General features: G+C 39.1%; 1 protein-coding gene and 1 long non-coding RNA gene across 3 annotated transcripts in view; both read right to left on the bottom strand.

The window, feature by feature from the left end:
• Window positions 1-647: 647 nt before the first annotated feature.
• The window catches only part of LOC102080065 (low affinity immunoglobulin gamma Fc region receptor II), a 33,921-nt gene continuing 13,855 nt past the window's right edge, over window positions 648-20,713 (bottom strand). The window contains exons 1-9 of the mRNA XM_019353911.2: window positions 4,330-6,449; window positions 4,056-4,100; window positions 3,670-3,930; window positions 3,343-3,588; window positions 2,691-2,810; window positions 2,459-2,515; window positions 1,517-1,582; window positions 1,289-1,374; window positions 648-986 (exon numbers count right to left, since the gene is read on the bottom strand). Of these exons, the coding sequence (XP_019209456.1) occupies window positions 942-986; window positions 1,289-1,374; window positions 1,517-1,582; window positions 2,459-2,515; window positions 2,691-2,810; window positions 3,343-3,588; window positions 3,670-3,930; window positions 4,056-4,100; window positions 4,330-4,360 (957 nt within the window). The 5' untranslated portion in view covers window positions 4,361-6,449 and the 3' untranslated portion in view covers window positions 648-941. Of the gene's footprint in view, window positions 987-1,288; window positions 1,375-1,516; window positions 1,583-2,458; window positions 2,516-2,690; window positions 2,811-3,342; window positions 3,589-3,669; window positions 3,931-4,055; window positions 4,101-4,329 lie in introns of the transcript that reaches the window.
• Window positions 9,193-10,431, bottom strand: LOC109198440 (uncharacterized). Of its 2 annotated transcripts, XR_002059238.2 has the most exons (3): window positions 10,227-10,431; window positions 10,090-10,150; window positions 9,193-9,466 (listed from the first exon to the last, which is right to left on the bottom strand). It is a non-coding gene; the product is annotated as an uncharacterized LOC109198440 (long non-coding RNA). The 2 variants fall into 2 exon arrangements; XR_002059237.2 differs by having other exon boundaries at window positions 10,090-10,431.

Below are 20,713 nucleotides of genomic sequence, written 5' to 3'. Positions count from 1 at the left end.
CTGGACCACACTTAAAGTCAGTTAAAGTCATGCTCTGTTACAGTTCTCGGTCATTTTGACCCAGTATTTTGAGTTGGCTGTTTGGGTGTCTGTTTGTTTTTTTGAGCCGCTTTGTTCTGTGCCTACCCTGGACCCTCCTGTGGGTTCCCTCTGTCATGTCAGTCATAGTGTCTCCTCATGAGTTAGTTCAGCATACTTCCTGTTTTACTTTAGTAGTCTTCAGTCTGTGTGCGTAATGTTCTGTTTGCTCTCCCCGTCTCATCTATGTAATTAGTTTCATCCATGTCTCCCAGGTGTTTGCTCTTTACCCTGTTCCCCTTTTGTATTTAGTGTCTGTGTGTGCCTGTTTGTTGTCGCGTAGTCCCTCATACTAGCCTGTGTGTTATGTTTCATGCACCGATTCTAGCCATCAGTTTAGGTTTTGTTTTGTCTAGTGTCCAGCAATAGAGCTGCCATTTCGAGTTTAAGTTTCACCTCTTTGTTTGAGTAAGCATATTGGGTCATTTTCCTGCCTGCCCGAAAACAGACCATGACATGCTCATTATCTAACTTTGTAGTTATACTTCATTGCTGACCACAAACTCGGGAAAACTTTTGGGAAAATGTAATGTGACACTTTGAAAGTAGCGGTTGACCACAGTGGGCCCTTTTAAAAGCTGCAGTACCTCTTTTATTGTAACAGCATTCATACATGTCTAAAAACGGAAAGAAGATCGACCACGTTGGTTAAAGATGAACTTCTAATTATCAGGCAGGTGCCTTTGCTTGTATTCAAACTTTAGATCTAGTTGTAACAACATGGGAAAGGTAACTAGCCGGATCTGATTGAACAAGAAAATAAGCTAAAGCAGTTTATGGACTTGAACACCAAACTAAGATGATAATGTACAACTTTCTTAGTAACAAAACCAATATGTGAAAATGCTTCTTTGTTTTTGGTCTCATTCAGATGTGACTATTTTTTCAGGCGGCGCTCTCTCAGCAACCTGTAAGACACAAAAGAAGTGTAGAAGACACAATTAAAAACACAGAACAGACAAAAAGTGACTATGGTGCATATTACACACCAATATTCACTTCTTTGAGTAGTTCCCAAACAAGCATGTTCAGTGTAACAAATTACTTTTCTTATTCTATGTAGTGAAATCAGCATTTTTACATATATACATCACCATAAATTGAATATTATGAAGCTGTCAGTTTTACCAATCCCAGACTTATACATCTCTATTATCCAACACATATTGTGTGAATGCATCACATAAGTTATCCCTGTTCCCAGTCTTACCTGTGGTTTAGTGGAATTGAGGGGATCCTCTGCTTTGGGTTTGCAGGGACCTGCTGAGTACATCTCTGTGCTGGTTCCAGCTTCTGCTTTGACACATGATGGAAATAAATGAATTGATAGCAAAAAGACTTTACACAATTAAAAAAAAAAAAAAACATTTGTTATTTCAAATTATTTTTCTGTCTCAATGCTATAAAGGAAATGGCTTTAAATCACAATTAGTCTTACCTTGTGGTTGAGTATCACCAAGGCCTACGCTGTGGCAACGAGGTTTAGAGGGCAATGTATCTTCATCTTGTAAGAAGGACAGTGGAATGAGGGAAATAATAACCACAGCAATATTAGTGATGATCCCTGTCTGTTATTCAATGTATTCATTAGGTTTACAATTTTTGGAAAATTGGAAATTCAGGGTTGGAAAGAAAATCAGTGTCGTTCCTACATGGGCCCACCATTATGCAAGGTGCTTCTAAGAAGTACTGAGTTAACTAAAAATTTAAATTTCTATTTGAATTTCTGATGTTTGTCTGGTAATTCCACTTTGAACACAAGAATGTCAGATGCTCATAACAGCTTCTTGGTTTTTTAATGCTGCCTTTGTACAAAACAAAGATATTACACTTTACACTTCTGAGTGACTTGTATTAGATTTAATGTACAAAATATACTCTTTCCCCCAAAAAGTCTGATATTTTGTAATGACTTTTATGTTTATTTTGTTTTAAATTTGTAACTGCTCCATCATATATTTTTTGGTTTAATTGGTTGTCAAATGGTAAAATTCTTGGTTGTATTCTGCATTTTTTTTCTCCTGCAGTACAACACTTTGTGAGACACTTAATGCTAGTCACTGAATGCTATCGTCGAAAAGAGAAAGCAATATGATTCAACTTAATTTTGAAGCTGAATTCAAAACTGAAGTTGTCATTTATGTCACATGTAACTATTTTGAACTGTATGAAATACAGCATGTGTCTAAAAGAAGAGCTTTAAAATTATATTCTATGTGGTTTTCATTTGAGGCGTAAGTTTTGGAAGCTCAAATTATCACTCACATTTATACATAATACATATGCGTTGAATAAAGGTACAGACAACACCACATGAGAAAAAAGGGTGAAACTTTTCTTCACAGAAGTAATTTTGTGATATTGTTTCTCAGTAAAATACCTCCTGTCTTTCTTACAGCAGCATATATTTCTCTGTCTGCATCCACTGTGCCGGACTCTATCAAGATACATAAAAAAAAGAAAGAAAAAGTTTTGTGTTTTGTTTTTTAAACACGATAAAAAATATAAGGATTTCTTGCTTCAAGTCTTTTAGTCCATGACATTCACTTTTATGTAAAAAGTTTCCACTTAATAATAAAAACAATAATGATAATAATAAAAATTTTCATTACCTCTCTTCCAGTAACCTTTGCCAAAGTGATGCAGTCCCACTGCCACCAACAGAGCACTGACTAAAATGGTGGTAATGATGCAAGGTGTGGCAGCAGATGAGGAATGGCACACGTTATTGTCTAGATTACGTGTGTATTTTAAAGTTTGAGAGAGTAAATGATGGTTAGAAAAGAATCTTTAAATGAGAGAAGCTTCTTTAGCTTCTTGACAATGACATTCAAAATCTTTCAAAACAACTTAAAGCTTCTAAAACAGGTGTGCCAGACTTTCCTATGGAAAGTTTAGCACACCTGTTTTAGTGGTTTAAATTTGCAATTTAGATTTGCACACTGGAAACTTCAAAGTATTTCAAAAATTATCATACAAACAGATTTAACCTCTTTGTTTAAAGAGGTGATTCTTATACAGAGCTTTTCTACTCTTCTGGAGCTTTATACAATATGTCACATTCACCCTTTCACAATAGCAATTCACATTCGGTTGGATGCATCGGAGAGCATCTTCAGCTTATGCAGACTGGGGGAGCCAGAAATTGAACCACCAACATTCTGATCAACAGATAACCTGCTCTACCTACTGTGCAACAGCCTCCCCCAAATCATATGTTATTTATGTAGAAACACATTATTTTAAAACATCTCAGTGTCTCACCTGTGACTTTCAGCCAGCTCTCTGGTGATTCTCCAACTCCTGAGATTTTACACTTGTAAAATCCTTCATCTGATTTGAAAATCCTGTGGATGGTCATGTTTCCTGTGAAGCTTCTATGGATGAGACGTCCATTTTTGTAGAAATCAGCTTTGAAGTTGGTGGAAGGATTTTTCATTCTGCAGCTCAGAGTCACCGTTTCTTCCATTAACAGAGGAACAGCAGGACTCTCCAGGATCACAGGACCAGCTAAATGAAATGCATTTGATAATTAAATACATGAAATCAAATTCTATGAAAATAAATTTCATAAAATGTTTGTTTAAGTACCAGTAACAGAGAGGTTGATAATATTACTCCTTCTCCCTGCTTCAGGCTCATACCAGTACTCTCCATTGTTGTCTGTATAAACAATTTTAACACGGCAGGATGATCCTGTTGGTCTTGTCTCAGTAACTTCACTACATGATTTTATTTTCCCTCTGAATTTATGCACAACGTCACAATATTTGACTCCTTCACAGTGAAATGTTAGTGATTCATATTCAAAGAACTGCAATCTGTTTGGAACGATGCGAAGAGAAACTGCATCTGAAGAAAAAGAAAAAAGAAAAAACTATCAGTTTAGAGTTTTACTAAACCCTACTACTAAAACCACCATAATGCATCTAAACAATGATTGAACTGATATAGATGATCAAACAGCTGGTACTCACCAACTTTCTGATCCTGTACAAACAGCAGAGTCATGATGCTCATCACTGAAGAGAGAACAAAAAGAGCTACACAGTAACTAAAACACATACTGTATGATTGCTAAATGTACTAAAAGTTCAAAAGTATTTTTATTATTACAACTCATACATAGTCCACAAAATGCAATAGCCTTCTTAGTATAGTATAAAACAAATAAAACGATCATATTTTTTATCAGCACGAATAACTTTAATTTTATTATTAGAATAACGTAGAAATAGAAATAGTACTCACACAGTCTGATGCAGAGAGCACTGACCTCCATGTCGTCTTGCTGTATACAGAAGACTGAAGCTTAACTGAAATGAACAGGGGTGTCTCTGTGCTGATAAAAATATTTTAATTTTAATTAGTTTATTGTCTGAATGCAATTATCTAGTATTACAAAAGTCATTCTAAAGAAGCTGAGTGTCTTTTGCATCAAGTCAAGCCTCACTGTTTCAGTTTACTGTCAGTGGGCGGAACAACAAACCAGTTCAGACTAATGCTGTGTTTGATGCAGCTTTTAGACTAGTTCTTGTTTCCTGTGCTCAATTTGGTGGACGCTGCTGGGATAGTGAACATTTGAAACCTCTTCTAGGGGTCCTCCGCCCACTCAGGGAATCACCAGAGACACTGAAGATATTTTCAGTCAGTAACAGTAAATGTTACTATACATAAAGTAAAGGTACTCTGATATTTAAACATTCGTTTTTAAATGTATCTGCTCAGCATTGTAATTCAGGTATACTCAAAAGGTAGAGAATGTGTTCAATTGTAATATTTGCCATATCTGCTTAAAATGTGTTGCTCTGGTGGCAATAAGCAATAAAAACATCACTTTAACAGTAGTGTAACATTTCAACATTTATTTAATCTTTGTCACTGAAGTGTACTCAGTGGTGATGCTATTTGATAAGAGAAACAGATGTATATGCCCCACAAAAACAGGCTTGAAAAGATATAGAATTTGCTTTTGTGTTACAAATACTAGCAAAAAATAATAGTGAGGAAAATACTGAAAGTTTTTTTTTTTAGTCCATTTTTGCAAAAGAGAAGAAAGTGTTAGTCTTAGTCTTAGTAACACTACGACTGAAAATATTGTGATTGAAAAAATGAAAAGTTAAAAAACAATCACTCAATTTGAAATCATTTAAATTTATCATATACAGTGACTGCTTTATTTGGTACTTTAAATCTTGATAGTGTCATCTTGGACCAATTTTTGCCTCAAGAGCAGTTTTAATCTTTGTGGTTAATGGTTCAGGAAACATTCTTCTGAATGTTTTAGTCCATATTGACATGATCAGTTAGGCACTGCTTGGGTTTTCAAGACTTAAACAAGGGATTATGGCAGAATTCTATGTCAAAAATGGCCTCCCTGTGGTTCAGATCAATTTGCCACACATCTGTTCAGTTTCTTCAGAGCCCTGAACATTCCTGCACCTCGTGAACAGGGTGCTATATTCACGTGCTTCACATGCTGCTGCGCACCTGGATGGATAAAACAGCAGCCATTGCATCCTGCCTGTGTGCCAAAGCTAAAAAAAAAGAAAAAAAAAGAAAAGGGAGATGAGGTCGTTCTTGGGGCTAGTTGTTACTACTGCTTTTTCATTCCTGGCTTTGACCAGTCCTTTAATTGGTCACAACCAAAAGGGTGCCCCAGATCTGGTCCAGTGGATGGTCCAGTGCCAGGTGGCATTAGTGTCAAGTCAAGTGGCTTTATTTTCATTCCAACCATGTCTTCACAGTGAAACAAGACAGTGTCCCTCCAAGACCATGGTGCTACATTTGACATATAACATATGAAAGTATGCGTGAATGTTTGTGTGAGTACAGCCACTGAGTGTTCAGGAGTCTGATGGCCTGGGTGACTAAACTATTTCGCAGTCTGGTAGTGAGGGCCCGAATGTTCCCGTTGCACTTGCCAGAAGGCAGTGGGGTGAAGAGTGTGTGTTAGGGGTGTGTGGGGTTATCCACAATGCTGGTGGGTTGCGGATTCAGTGGGTTTCATTAAGGGTCTGGGATGGAGATGCTCCAATTATGTTCTCAGCTGTTCTCACTATCAGTTCTACGGTATTGCGATCAGATGCGGTGCAGTTACCTTACCAGACAGTGATGCGGCTGCTCAGGACACTCTCAATATTCCCTCCGTAGAAGGTAGTGAGAATGGACGGTGAGAGATGGGCTTCCCTCAGTCTCTGTGGTAAGTAGAGATGCTGTTGGGTGTTTTTAGTTATGGAGGTGGTGTTGAGGGACCAGGAGAGGTTCTCCGCCAGGTGGAATCCAAAGAATTTGGTGCTCTTGATGACCTCCACAGAGGATACATGGTAAATGGTAAATGGCCTGTATTTGTATAGCGCTTTACTAGTCCCTAAGGACCCCAAAGCGCTTTACACAACCAGTCATCCACCCATTCACACACACATTCACACACTGGTGATGGCAAGCTACATTGTAGCCACAGCCACTCTGGGGCACACTGACAGAGGCGCCCCAATGTTAAGTAGACAGTGCTGTCTCCATGTTCTCCTGAAGTCAGTTGCTGACTCTAAAATAGTCCATTAGCTGTTGCATCTCCCCTTTGTATGCTGACTCATCATTCTTACTGATGAGACCCACCACAGTTGTGTCAAACCCAATGAGGTGGTTCAAACTGGGCATTGCTGCACAGTTGTGAGTCAACAGAGTGAACAGCATTGGGATGAGCACACAGACCTGAGGGGCTCCAGTGCTCAGTGTGGTGGTGTTGGAGATGCTGTTACTGATCCGGACTGAAGTCTCTCAGTCATAAAGTCCGGGATCCAATTGTAGAGAGAGGTGTTCAGGCCCAGTAGGCTCAGTTTTCTCATCAGATGCTGAGGAATGATTGCATTGAGTGCTCAATTGATGTCTGTGAACAGCATTCATACATATGTGTCTTCATTGTCCAGGTGGATAAGGGCAAGAAGGTAGGGTGGTGGCGATGGCATCATCTGCTGACCGGTTTGGGCGATAGGCGAACTGCAGTTGGTCCAGTGTGGGTGGTAGCCAGGTCTTAATGTGCTTCATGATGAGCCTCTCAAAGCACTTCATCATGATGGGTGTGAGTGCAAGGGATGGTAGTCGCCTCAGGCAGGACACTGAGGACTTCTTTGGTATAGGAATGATAGTGGTGACCCTGAGGCATGTTGGGACGACAGCAGTGGTCACGGAGAGGCTGAAGATGTCAGTGAGGACATCTGTCAGCTGGTCTGCGCATTCTCTGAACACTCTTCCAGGAATGTTATCCGGACCAGCAGCTTTCTGTGGGGTAACGAATAGTTTTCCTTACATTAGCCGAGGTCAGACACAGAACCTGATTGTTGTGAGACGGGGTGGACATTCTCACCAAGGTCATTCTGAGTGTCAAACCGTGCATTAAAGTTGTTCAACACATCTAGTAGGAAAGAGTCACCCTTGCAGGCAGGTGTCGTCTTCCTGTAGTTGGTGATGGCCTGGATGCCCTGCCACATGTGCCACGTATCACTGCTGTCCTGGAAGTTAATGTAAATTCTTCTGCCATGTGTGCGCTTTGCTGCTCTGATGGCTCGAGATAGTTTTGCACTCGCTGTTCCCAGCCGCCTTGTTGCCTGCTCTGAAGGCAGAGTCTCAAGACTTTTGCAGCTCATGCGCTTCTGTAGTCATCCACAGTTTCTGGTTGGAGCTTATTATGATCGTCTTGGAGACTGTGACATCACTGAACCACTTCCTGATGTAGCTGGTCACAGATGATGTGTACTCCTCCAAATCATTTGCCATTTGTTGCAGTCTCCTTGAACATGTAACAGTCAGTGAAACTCAGTTTCTTGAAGCTTTTTTGTTTATTTGAATTGTGTGTGTGTGTGTGTGTGTGTGTGTGTGTGTGTGTGTGTGTGTGTCGGGGGTGGTCCTGCCTTTGTTCCTCAACAACAAGATGGCAACATGATAAATAAAAGGATATGGCTTGCATCAGTCACCTGATGACCATTAAGCAATGCTCACCCTTGACAGCAGAACGCTCTATTTATAAGCCTGGATTGAGCTTGCAAAGAGCACGTCCATTTTTGGTGCAGAGCTGTAGGGAAAACACACAATTTAACTGGAAGATACAGACCAATGCAACAGAAACCAGTAAGTAGGGTGTACAGCATACACTATAGTCTATAGCATAGAGGAGTGATAGGTTATTATGTACACGTTGTTAAGTTGTGCCAACTGACAAATTGAAACAAATGAGCATGCTGTGTGTGCACTGTGCAATAGGGTCGCAAAAGATTACCTGTTCTTTAATTAAATGCACAAGTAGTGGTGGTCATTAGCCATGTTCCCTCTAATAGTTCATGTGTCTGAGCGAACACACAAACTCCCTGAGCGATCCCTTGGACCACTGTGAGCAACAGCAGACGTGTGCACTGTGGTCACGTCAGCATCGAATCCATCCAAGTTACATGGTTTATTAAAATAATCAAATTACAGCATTTACATTTATGTTAGACTACTTTTAATTAACTGCTTTAGCCCACTTACAAGGAAAATTACAAAAAAACATCTTGTTCATGACCTGTGTAGTATGTTAACACTATTGGAAGTAAAAATAACTTGAACTCCAATTTTGAAAACACAGTTGTTTTCTTTTTTAATAAAGCTCTGACTTGTATTATGAGTCTGTGGTCTGGGATAGAGTCCTGTAACTCTCTGTCTGCAAAATGCAGTATTTAATGATCAATGTTGGGCAATTAATTATATAGTTAGTTCTTTAAAAAATTAGCATAAAAAGAGTTATGCAAATGTAGCGCCTCTACTCAGGACCAGTACACTTTCACCTCAAATAGAGACCCTAGACATCTTTCCAGGTTCAGAAGGAGGTTTTGTTTTGGAGACTCACAAAAGGAGTTGGCTTGGAAGTGAATAACTGGGACCTTTATTGCCTCAGTACCATTCATAACATGTACAACACAATAAACCAAATTGCACACTAATAGTGCGTTTTAAGGTGAATAGATGCAAAACAGAACAAAATAAAATAAAGACACTTAAATGGAAGACTTATACTGAATTGTATCAGAGCTCTTTTGAATGAATGAAACAGATTAAAGTGTTCCTCTTGTGAAGTTTGAATTGTCCAGTCTGAATTGTCCTTTAAAGTCGTTGAAACCCAAACAGGTGTACTGTAGGGGAATTGTCAGTGTGCAGACCCTATTATCCGGGTAGGAAAAGTAGTGCATAGGGCTTATCTGAAATCCAGGGTTGCTTGAATCAGTTTCTCAGGCAAGATCCACAATCCGATCGCATGGCTGGCCACACCATTTCACGATCATCCAGGATCTCATTTGGGCTGTTCTCGCCGTCAGTGGTTCTCCAGAATCCTTTCTGGTAGTTCAAAAAAACCAATCTACACAAACAGTGCAGAACAATCAATTTCTTTCCCATCTTGCGTACTTAACATGAGCTCATTAACTTCTTTTCCAAATGTATTAATAACAAATGGCATTCTCTTTAGCTTGACCAAGTTACAAGGGTTACAGTAACTTGTTTGTACCAGTATCAACTATTTTATCAAAATTATATCACAAAAAAGAACATCAGCAGCTTAAACAGTAATATAAACAGACATAGCAATGAAAGTGACATTGATCCTTAAGGCTTACAAGCAAATGTGACTTAATTCACAATGCAAATACTATTAAACTTGTAATATGCTCATATCTATTAAGACATAACCATTCTAATATATACAGAGCTAGTGCTTCTATCTGAATACCTCCCCGATCGGAATATGGCTTCGGGCGGTGGGGTGGCTAACAGCTATTAGCAGCTAGCATCGCCAGTAAAACATTGTTAGCTCAAAGCATTCAACACTTATAAACACACTGTAAAGAACAACAAGAGAAGCAAAACAACACACCAGATTCTCATAGCTCCCGATTGGTTTTTGTTCAAAGGTTTCTGAGCTGAATCGGCTAGTGAAATACATTATCTAACTTAACAGGTAGCTAACAAAAGCACGTGACTCACCGGGATTTTCCAACACAAATAACTTGACAGATGTTATTCCTTTGTGGTCAGAGTTCGGGGCCTAATAAAACAGTAGCTTATTAGCATTTATACATAAAACAATCTGGTCTCATTAACCGGGTTGCAGCATTGCATACCAAAATATTATTTTCCATGCGCTCCGACACGCACTTGACCGCCATCAGAGGGAAGATCTCACAGGAAGAGACAAGTAATGCTTCCTGCGCACTAGACGCAAGGTCGTCAGAACACAAGACTGCATCACAGCACCCCCTTGTGACAATAACAGGCTATAGCCTTAAATAACAAAAAGGGATTTTGCAGCCCTGTATTTCACATGGGTTACACAAACAACAAAGTTTTTGCAGCTGTTTATCTACAAATGCATTCAAGTATTTTTTTTAAAATAAACATTTCGAACTATTTACAGAACAATCAGCTGTTCTGCATCAAATCTGATGCCACACAAATCATTTGTGCCACTCCAAAAATAATTTGTGTCCATAATGAGATAAAGTAAAACAACAGCCTGATACCTGCAGGCCTGACAACAGGAGATGTATCACTCCTGTAACACCTGTAACATTTAGCAGTCGCCTCATTGTTCTGACACACACAACAAAACTATTGACTACACTACACACTAACTACACACTAACTACACAAGATTTGTGCTAAACGTCACAAATCTCTCACATCTCAAACACCGCCGTCACTTCTAAAACTTCCCCCCTCCCTAAACAATCAATGCCATGTTGCCATATCATTTTTTGAATTGGTCGACATGGTACATTTTTCCACCAATAGGAAAGGGTGGGGGGTTTTTTGGTTTTGTTTTTGCTCACAGGCTTTTGAGCGTTTTCCTTATAAAACACAGTTTTTCTTCCCGCAGTAAATATAAACAACGACAGTATTCAGGAAGAAAACCAAACATTGCAGATATTTTTATCATAACTCTGGTTTTACGTGGCCTATCAACACAATTTAAAAACTGGTATAAAGTCCACACTTTTTCCCTCAATTGTTCCGTCTGTCCTGCTCACCTCTCCAATGGTTGTACACGTTGTCATTAACGTGGCTTCACTCCACATCAGCCACGCCGCTTTGCTAGCTAAAACACCGGTGTCGGCACATAAGGACGCTGTCATAGCCTGTCAATGACGTTGATTAGCTGCATATATATGAATGTGAAGAGCATTAGTGGCTGGACTATGGGATAAGGTGGCATCGTTCTAATCCCATACAGGAGCAGCCAGTCACTTACTGACTAACACTGCAAAACAGAATTGTTAAAGTATTAATTTTAATTTCGATTCAGGTTAGATTTTTTTTTTTTGTGCGCAACGCAGATTTTCTGTGCGCAGAGACCGTGCCAGCAGTGCGCAATTGTGCACGCGCGCAGCTTAGCGAGAACATTGGTCATTAGCCACTAGCTAACTGAGTAAGAGTGTCACGGGTCTGTAACTCTCTAATCAGCTAACATCTTTCCCAAGGACTTTTTAATGTCTACAGTCAGATCAAAGCAGCCCTGCCTGCACAGTGTTGGGTCCTTGTGTTGCAGTAACATTTTTCAAATCTTCTATTGTGCAGCTTTGGTAAAATCCATGTAAATCAGCTCACATAACCCACCAATCCCAGCAACCATTGCAAATTCAAAGTCACTTGTCTTGCCAATTCTCATATATTCAGTTTGAACTTCAGGAGGTTATCCCAATCATATCCCTTTGCCTAAATCCATTTTGGCTTTGCCATGTGTAGTGGAGGTGTGGTCCCCAGCTCAGGTGCAGGGGAGGGGTGTTGCTGGGTGGAGGGTGAGCCCAAATGTGTGGCAATCCCACTAATGAGAGTCTTCTCTATTATGGTGAGGTGTGAGACCAGTGTGGGGTGTGCCGGTACCAGCTCTGAGTGGAGACTGAGTGACATTATATGCACAAGATATCAATAAAATCTGCAACTGTGAGCACAAACATTGTGTGTTTATTAGATATTTGTTTTAACCCTTTAAGACCTACCATAGAACCTGTCATGATCCTGGGTCGCTGACCCAGTGTTTTGTGTTCCTTTTTGGTTTCATCTTGTGTTTGGTGTTTATTCTGATTCTGTATTAATTCTTTGGGTTGGTTGTCGTGTTTATTATCCCTACCTGTGTCTCCCCTCTGTGCTCCGTTCAGGTCCCTGCGTGTTTTGTTGTAAAACAGTCTGTGTTTCTGGTTTTACTTTGTAGGTCTGCTTCTAATCATTTCCATTAGTGTCAGCTGTGTCCACCCCTGCATGTCATCTCCTCATTACCTAGTGTGTATTTATAGTGTGTGTTGGCTTCTGTTCGTCGTCGGATCGTCTGTGTTTCTCAGTGTTACGTCGTCTCTCTGCATTCTCCACTCTCCGTCTCATGCTTAGGTTTGTCTTTTAGTTTTCCCAGTCTAGGTTTTTTCAGTCGTTCGTCATTCCTCACTGCCTGTTCTGTCACTCCACTTCTGTAATTAAAACATCACTCTCATCACCAGTCAACTGCCTGCATTTTGGGTCCTTTTCCTCCTACACCACATGGCTCACCCCGCCAGCTGTGACAGAACCAAGTCCAACAGATCTTATCTTTATATTTTTACATGCTATAGTGCCATTTTTGGGAGCATTTCAAGTTGCTATAGATAAATACAACTGTTATAGCCCAAATTTTAATAATATGTATGCAGTAAGTCCATAGTAACTACATAAATTGCAAAAAACTGCAATAAACTTCAAAAAAATTGAAAATCATTTTTGTTTTTGTTTTTTTTACATATATTTCTAGTTAGAGAAATTTAAGAGGTTTATCCCTCAGAACTGTAAATACAAAAAATAGTTTCCAGCAACAGGAAATTTATATTGAGTGTCTTCATAGTTTTATTTTTGAGATACACCAATTTTTGTATACTGCAGGAAAAACGAAAATAAATATTATAATAGAAATTTGCAAAACAACCAGCATATGCATCAAAATAAACTATTTCCAGCAGTGCAATGTGAGTTCTAAGCATCTCAGAAACTATAAAGAAAAGCATAACGTCAAACATGACTTTTAAAAATACCAGTATAGGCTTATAAGGTAAAAAACTACATTTTCCGTGAAAATTACGTCACTTCCGGTTTCGGGCGAGTAATGGCGGACATGCGATAGTTCGCGCTGACGTCTATTCCGACATAGGAAATGTTATGAACAGCTGATCGGATCGGCAAAGCGTGTTTCTGGAATATTATGTTTTTGTTACTGCAAGTGATTTTTATGCAAATTTTGCAAAGCTATTTGTTGAAGGAAACCGTGACGTAGGACAAGCTGATGGCATAAGATGTAAGTAGAACTCCTCCTGTTTCATATGTAAAAAAAAAAAATGCGCTAGCTTACGCGGTTCTGGTTCTACAGGGATTTAAAAATAGTTACGCAAAACGGAGCGTCCCCGCTCCGACTGGTTTTAAAGGGTTAATGAGCAACTGAACAAGCATAAAGAAGTGGCTGATAAGTGTTTATATAGATAGCATAAGCATAGCATAAAGAATTGTCATCATGTTGACATTCAGTTGATCCCAAATGTTTGGAACTCCTGCTCACGCAGTTGCGCCACTGGTCGGTGGTGTACGGATATTTTGTACGTCTCTTGTTTTGTTGTGTAGTACCTGCTGAGTGAATAACATCTACAGCTGACATGATTGGAGTAAGTTACTTTGAGAGTGTAACTGGCAAATTCATCCACTTGCATAAGATACCGGTGGAAATAGCGAGGAGACCAGGCTCTCTGTGGATTGTTACCCCTCTGGGGATGAAGCGCAGGCGGCATCGAGGGAGAAGGAAAAGGCAAGGCTGCAGGGCCGGTGGACTGTCCAGGCTATGAAGGCAGCCATTCAAACCACCGCTCTCCAGTCTATTCATCGTTAATGCCATGTCCCTCTCAAACAAGTTGGATGAATTGAGGCTGCAAATACTAGCAAATAACTACGTCAAGATTCATGCATGCTTCTTATCACCATGTTCCGGCTTCATCAATCCGTTCCAGACTCTGAGCTAGCAGGCTACACCACACAGTGCCCCGACCGAACAGTGGACTCCAGTAAAAGCAAAGGAAGGGGGCTCTGTCTGTATGTGAACAACAGTCAGTGTACAAACAGTGATCACAGACCATCACTGTTCCCCGGGCATAGAATATCTGACTTTTAAATGTGGGCCCATCTATCTTCCAAGGGAGTTCACTGTTGTCATAATAACAGCCATTTACATACCACCTGTTAAAAACCCTAACTTTTTGATCTTCAGGCTGAAGGAAGAACAACACTCGGTGTTTAATCTTCATTCAACAATCACTTTAATCAGTACAATTCTCTTTATTCCACACGATACTTTGAGCATTACAAACGTTCGGATATGTGCATGGGAGGATGTCCGGCAGATCTCGAAGTGTCTGATCGTTTCTCACATTCTTATAGCTTTGGCAACCCTCCAAACTAAGCATTCACATTCTTTCTCTCCGCCTTGGCTTCCTGTGCAGTATCTTTTGTTCTCCCTAATCAGAGAAACAAAATCATGATTCTACACAAACAGCATTTCTTATAAATCAACAATACAGGGAGTGCAGAATTATTAGGCAAGTTGTATTTTTGAGGAATAATTTTATTATTGAACAACAACCATGTTCTGAATGAACCCAAAAAACTCATTAATATCAAAGCTGAATGTTTTTGGAAGTAGTTTTTAGTTTGTTTTTAGTTTTAGCTATTTTAGGGGGATATCTGTGTGTGCAGGTGACTATTACTGTGCATAATTATTAGGCAACTTAACCAAAAACAAATATATACCCATTTCAATTATTTATTTTTACCAGTGAAACCAATATAACATCTCCACATTCACAAATATACATTTCTGACATTCAAAAACAAATCAGCGACCAATATAGCCACCTTTCTTTGCAAGGACACTCAAAAGCCTGCCATCCATGGATTCTGTCAGTGTTTTGATCTGTTCACCATCAACATTGCATGCAGCAGCAACCACAGCCTCCCAGACACTGTTCAGAGAGGTGTACTGTTTTCCCTCCTTGTAAATCTCACATTTGATGATGGACCACAGGTTCTCAATGGGGTTCAGATCAGGTGAACAAGGAGGCCATGTCATTAGTTTTTCTTCTTTTATACCCTTTCTTGCCAGCCACGCTGTGGAGTACTTGGACGCGTGTGATGGAGCATTGTCCTGCATGAAAATCATGTTTTTCTTGAAGGATGCAGACTTCTTCCTGTACCACTGCTTGAAGAAGGTGTCTTCCAGAAACTGGCAGTAGGACTGGGAGTTGAGCTTGACTCCATCCTCAACCCGAAAAGGCCCCACAAGCTCATCTTTGATGATACCAGCCCAAACCAGTACTCCACCTCCACCTTGCTGGCGTCTGAGTCGGACTGGAGCTCTCTGCCCTTTACCAATCCAGCCACGGGCCCATCCATCTGGCCCATCAAGACTCACTCTCATTTCATCAGTCCATAAAACCTTAGAAAAATCAGTCTTGAGATATTTCTTGGCCCAGTCTTGACGTTTCAGCTTGTGTGTCTTGTTCAGTGGTGGTCGTCTTTCAGCCTTTCTTACCTTGGCCATGTCTCTGAGTATTGCACACCTTGTGCTTTTGGGCACTCCAGTGATGTTGCAGCTCTGAAATATGGCCAAACTGGTGGCAAGTGGCATCTTGGCAGCTGCACGCTTGACTTTTCTCAGTTCATGGGCAGTTATTTTGCGCCTTGGTTTTTCCACACGCTTCTTGCGACCCTGTTGACTATTTTGAATGAAACGCTTGATTGTTCGATGATCACGCTTCAGAAGCTTTGCAATTTTAAGACTGCTGCATCCCTCTGCAAGATATCTCACTATTTTTGACTTTTCTGAGCCTGTCAAGTCCTTCTTTTGACCCATTTTGCCAAAGGAAAGGAAGTTGCCTAATAATTATGCACACCTCATATAGGGTGTTGATGTCATTAGACCACACCCCTTCTCATTACAGAGATGCACATCACCTAATATGCTTAATTGGTAGTAGGCTTTCGAGCCTATACAGCTTGGTGTAAGACAACATGCATGAAGAGGATGATGTGGACAAAATACTCATTTGCCTAATAATTCTGCACTCCCTGTATAATGCATCACAAAAAAGTGTAATATTCCATTCCTGTTTTTTTCTCAAAATAAACAATCAATTCATTTTATTACATGTACATGGGGATTTTCACAGCTCAGGATCCAACATCAAATTCCCCTGGGGCAGTCCCAGCAGCACTCATTTTATACACAGACATCGACAACCTTTGTCTCTCAAAACTAGGTGCCTGCTGATCCCTCTCTCTTCTGCCTCCCTATCTCATGTCCTTGCTGCACACTTCTTTGCACACTATTTTGTCCTTGCTTTGGCTTACCAACACCTTATCCCACTAACGGCAGCATTCTGTCGCCTCTGCTTCTCAGATAAACCTCTGACCTCTGATTCTCCCAATTCTGTGTGTGTGCTCTATATGTGAATGTTTAGCAGCTTGAACTATGACCTACTTAAATGAATAAGGAATATAATGCTTTACTATGGTTAATACAACTAAATCCCTAATACTACGACAATGTATTCTTACACACCAGATGCAAATGATCGCACGTCTGCATACAAATATCAATAAATGGCAGACTTTTGCTTACTGGGAGTCGACATAGAGAACCTTTCCTAGTGCATGAACACCTCAGAGCTGCTGAAAAAGGCCCAACAGAGAGTGCTGGTGTCCTACAGAGCCTCCATTGAGAGCACATTAATGCACTGCATATGCATCTGGTACACTAACTTCACAGTGGCTGCCCTCTCCCCACGCTGGAAGATCTACACAATACTTGCTGTCTTAAAAAAACTTAGAACATTGTAAAAGCCATTCCCTGTTTGAACTGTTGCCCTTGGGCAGACGATACAGGGCAATAAGCGTGAGGACAAACAGACTCAAACACAGCTTTTACTCAACCTGAATAACATATCTGAATGCTGTCGCTAAAAAATGACCATCACGCTACCCTTGAAATGATCTATGCACTGACTGAGGCATGTGTGTGGAAATGTATGTAAATGTTTGTACATACAGTAAGATTATTCTTATTAGTAATATATATAGTATATAGTATTTTATTTTATTCTATTCTGTACAGTTGTGTACTGTATTTATTCTTATTTTATTCTAATTATTGCTTCATAACTTTTGCACTGTCCACTTCCTGCTGTGACAAAACAAATTTCCCACGTGTGGGACTAATAAAGGTTATCTTATCTTATCTTTAAGTATCTTATTTTATTGATTGTATTGACATTTTTTTATTTTTATGGATGATGCACTGGTTGGAGACCACTTCTAATTTCATTGTACCTGTGACAATGACAATAAAGACATTGTGATTTTGATTGTTACTGGTAGCTGAAATGAACATTGTATATTATATTTATATAAAATGATAAATATTGTACCAAATAATTAAATAAAAACAACAAGATCCTGCCAGGTTCTGCCAGTGGCCACAATTTTCCTTCTGGCAACCAACTTCATTAGTAATTATTAAGATGTTTCACAGTTGAAACTATTTTGTTTTTGTTTTTTACTTTATCTTTACAGTATATTTCACTTGATTATGTTCAAGTAAAGAAATAACTGCAGCCCTAAAACCTGAAAGCAAAATCAATTTTCAGAGAGACTTTTCACAGACAGCCTCACAAAGGCAGGAGAGAGATTCCAACACTGGAAAGAAGAAAACAAAATGCTTTAAAGACACAGGGAATGAGGGAACATGAAACTCATGGGGAACACTGCTGGGGAAAATTACACACGAGGCAGAGAAGGCAAAGCTAAACATAATACATGCTACAAGGTACCTTCAAAGTAAGAGGAGCAAAGCAAAACATGGTGCACACAGACGCCATATTCACAGACACACACAGAGACTACCAAAGTAAAACAGGAAGTAATGGAAACACACACAGAGGTGCAGATAAACACAAAAACAAAGATAAACATGACAAGCAGGGGGGAACAGAATGAAACACGAGACACGAGAAAGAGACACAGAGGGCAACAACACAAGAGGGAATCTAATAATCAAAAATCAAAAGCTAAACAGAGAACAATCTTGGCACTATAGAATAAACTCAAGACTAACAAAGTAGATTTAAACATAAATTATAATACAAAATGACAAAAACACATAAAAACTCAAAATGCTGGGTCAAATAACCCAGGACCATGAGACATATAAAATTATTACAGAAGATAAATCACTGAAATGCAACAAGTGACTCACAAATGTAGTTTTAAAATGATCTACTGTCATGTCCAACGTGATATATATATATGTATTTGATATGTGTCTTGTATTTTATGGCCAATTATTAAGGTACATAATAAAATCTTTGTTTTCTGTATTGATTTTTTTTAAGGAAAATACAATCAGGTAAAAAGAGAGACATATCAGTACGCAGAAAATCATAGGTCACACGGGTGTCCACAAACACACCACAAAGTTTATTAATAGACAAGTAGCAATACAATTGTGACTTTGCAGATATTTGTCAGACTTATGGTGTCTGTTTTAAAAATTGTATTTACATATATGATATTTTTATTCTCAAATATTCTCTCATCTCACAATGACATTTATAGCCTGGCAAGCATGAGATAGCTATAGCTCTGATTTTCCTAAAGTGACGACGTCCCACAAAAAGCAGGGCCAAAGCCAACATCATGATAGTGAAAAAAATTCATAAGACGAGATGAATATGATGGCTGTGGTCTCTCTGAGTCTCTGTGTGATAGGATGCAGAGAAAACAGAAATTACATTGTGAGACAGAGTGAACTTTCTGTGTTGTATACATTTTGTATAAATGTCTGGATACACTTTGAAATGCTTAATACGATTATCCGTGTTCACCCTAGTTAATTATGTACAGTACTATCTTCATTTACAAATCGTCATACATTCACCACTTTGGAGGACCACAAGTCCCACATGCATGGAAACAAAGAACGCTGTGCTTAAATAATGAATGGTACAACAAATTATGCATTCGTAAATTGATTTACGAAATTATGTTTTTAAAATTATTTTATTTACCCAAACAGTGCTAAAGTAATTTATTATTTAATAATTCAATTTTAAATAAAAACACTATTTTTCAAAATGAATTATTAATACATCAATAAATACTTTCGAAAATTAATTTCACAAAAAAGAAATAAACTCTCAATAAAAACCTCATTTCAAAAACCAGTTTCTAATTTCAAAATCAAAAATCTATTATTTTAAAAATTAAAATAGTAGATTTTCAAAATCATTTTTAAAACACAATTTAAAAAGAGAAATAAGTCAATGATTTCAAAAATCAAAGATTTAGTTCTGACATTAACATTATATTAGCTATTGGATTAACTACTGGTTTAGCTAGCTCAAATCCCAAAGCAATACAAACTAGCCATGTGGTGCGATGTAAAGAGCTCTCTGATTGGTTGCTCAGACACTGAGTAGCTGCCTAGATTTTCTACGCTGCCGTTTGTGGGCATAGCTTTGCCCTGCTAAGAAGTGTGTGTGCTTGTACAATACACATTAAGCTCCTGAATTTACACTTAGCTTGACACAGATATGTGAAGAATGAAGGGACCCTACAGTGAAAAGGCGAATTGAACCACACCAACCTGGTAGGAGTACAGATCATCTGTGACCAGCTGCATCAGGAAGAGCATCGATGATTCTTTCAAATTGCTAGGTAATGTGTCTCCTGTTGCTTAATCTCAATGCCACCATTAAATAGCTTTTAATTACAATGAGGCTCACCTTGTGGGTGAGTATCAGCCTGGGCTGAGCAGTAGTAAATGGGTCTAGAAGAAAGTCTATATTCATTGGATCGAGAAAAACAGTGGGAGTGAAGGGACAGATAACCAAAGTAATATCAGAGTTTTCTTTACCTCTGTCACACTAACCTAAAATAATACAGTCCCACTGTCACTACCAACAGAGCACTAAGTAAGATAACGTTAGTGATCCAAGGTGTGGCAGCAGAGGAGGAATAGATCACCATTTGTGACTGTTTGGATTTGTTGTTGAATTCACATTTGAGTGTCTAAATGAACAGTTTGAAAAGAGAGAAGAGTTGATCTTCTCAAATTTTTGACTATACTGAAAGTAACAGAAATTTTACTGCTTCATATTCAAAGAACTGCAGTCTGTTTGGAACAGTATTACCAGAACCTGCATCTGTAACAAAAGAAAAATGTTTCAGTGTAGATTTTTACTACAGAAACTGCTGTATCCTATAAAAGTTCTGTTCTGTTCATCTGGACATAGCATCTTCAATGGGAGAAATGTTTTGTCATCCATCCAAGTGATTTCTACAGCCTCAACTGACTGCAGGTTTCCCCAACCTTTGCTCAATGACTAAAACTACTACCTCTGGTGAACAATGGGCTGTTAGGTCAGTTTCTTTATTAATATGCAAATTGTCATGACCATTGATCAACAACCAGTGATCAAAGACCATTGATCATTAATGAATGATTATTGCAAAGGCCATAAATAGCATGTACAGAGAGTTGGGGAATGGCTGC

The sequence above is a fragment of the Oreochromis niloticus genome, linkage group LG3, assembly GCF_001858045.2.
Source record: "Oreochromis niloticus isolate F11D_XX linkage group LG3, O_niloticus_UMD_NMBU, whole genome shotgun sequence".
Taxonomy (NCBI): Eukaryota; Metazoa; Chordata; class Actinopteri; order Cichliformes; family Cichlidae; genus Oreochromis; species Oreochromis niloticus.
The sequence above is the reverse complement of the archived record's forward strand: the minus strand, read 5'-3'. Positions and strand labels throughout refer to the sequence as shown.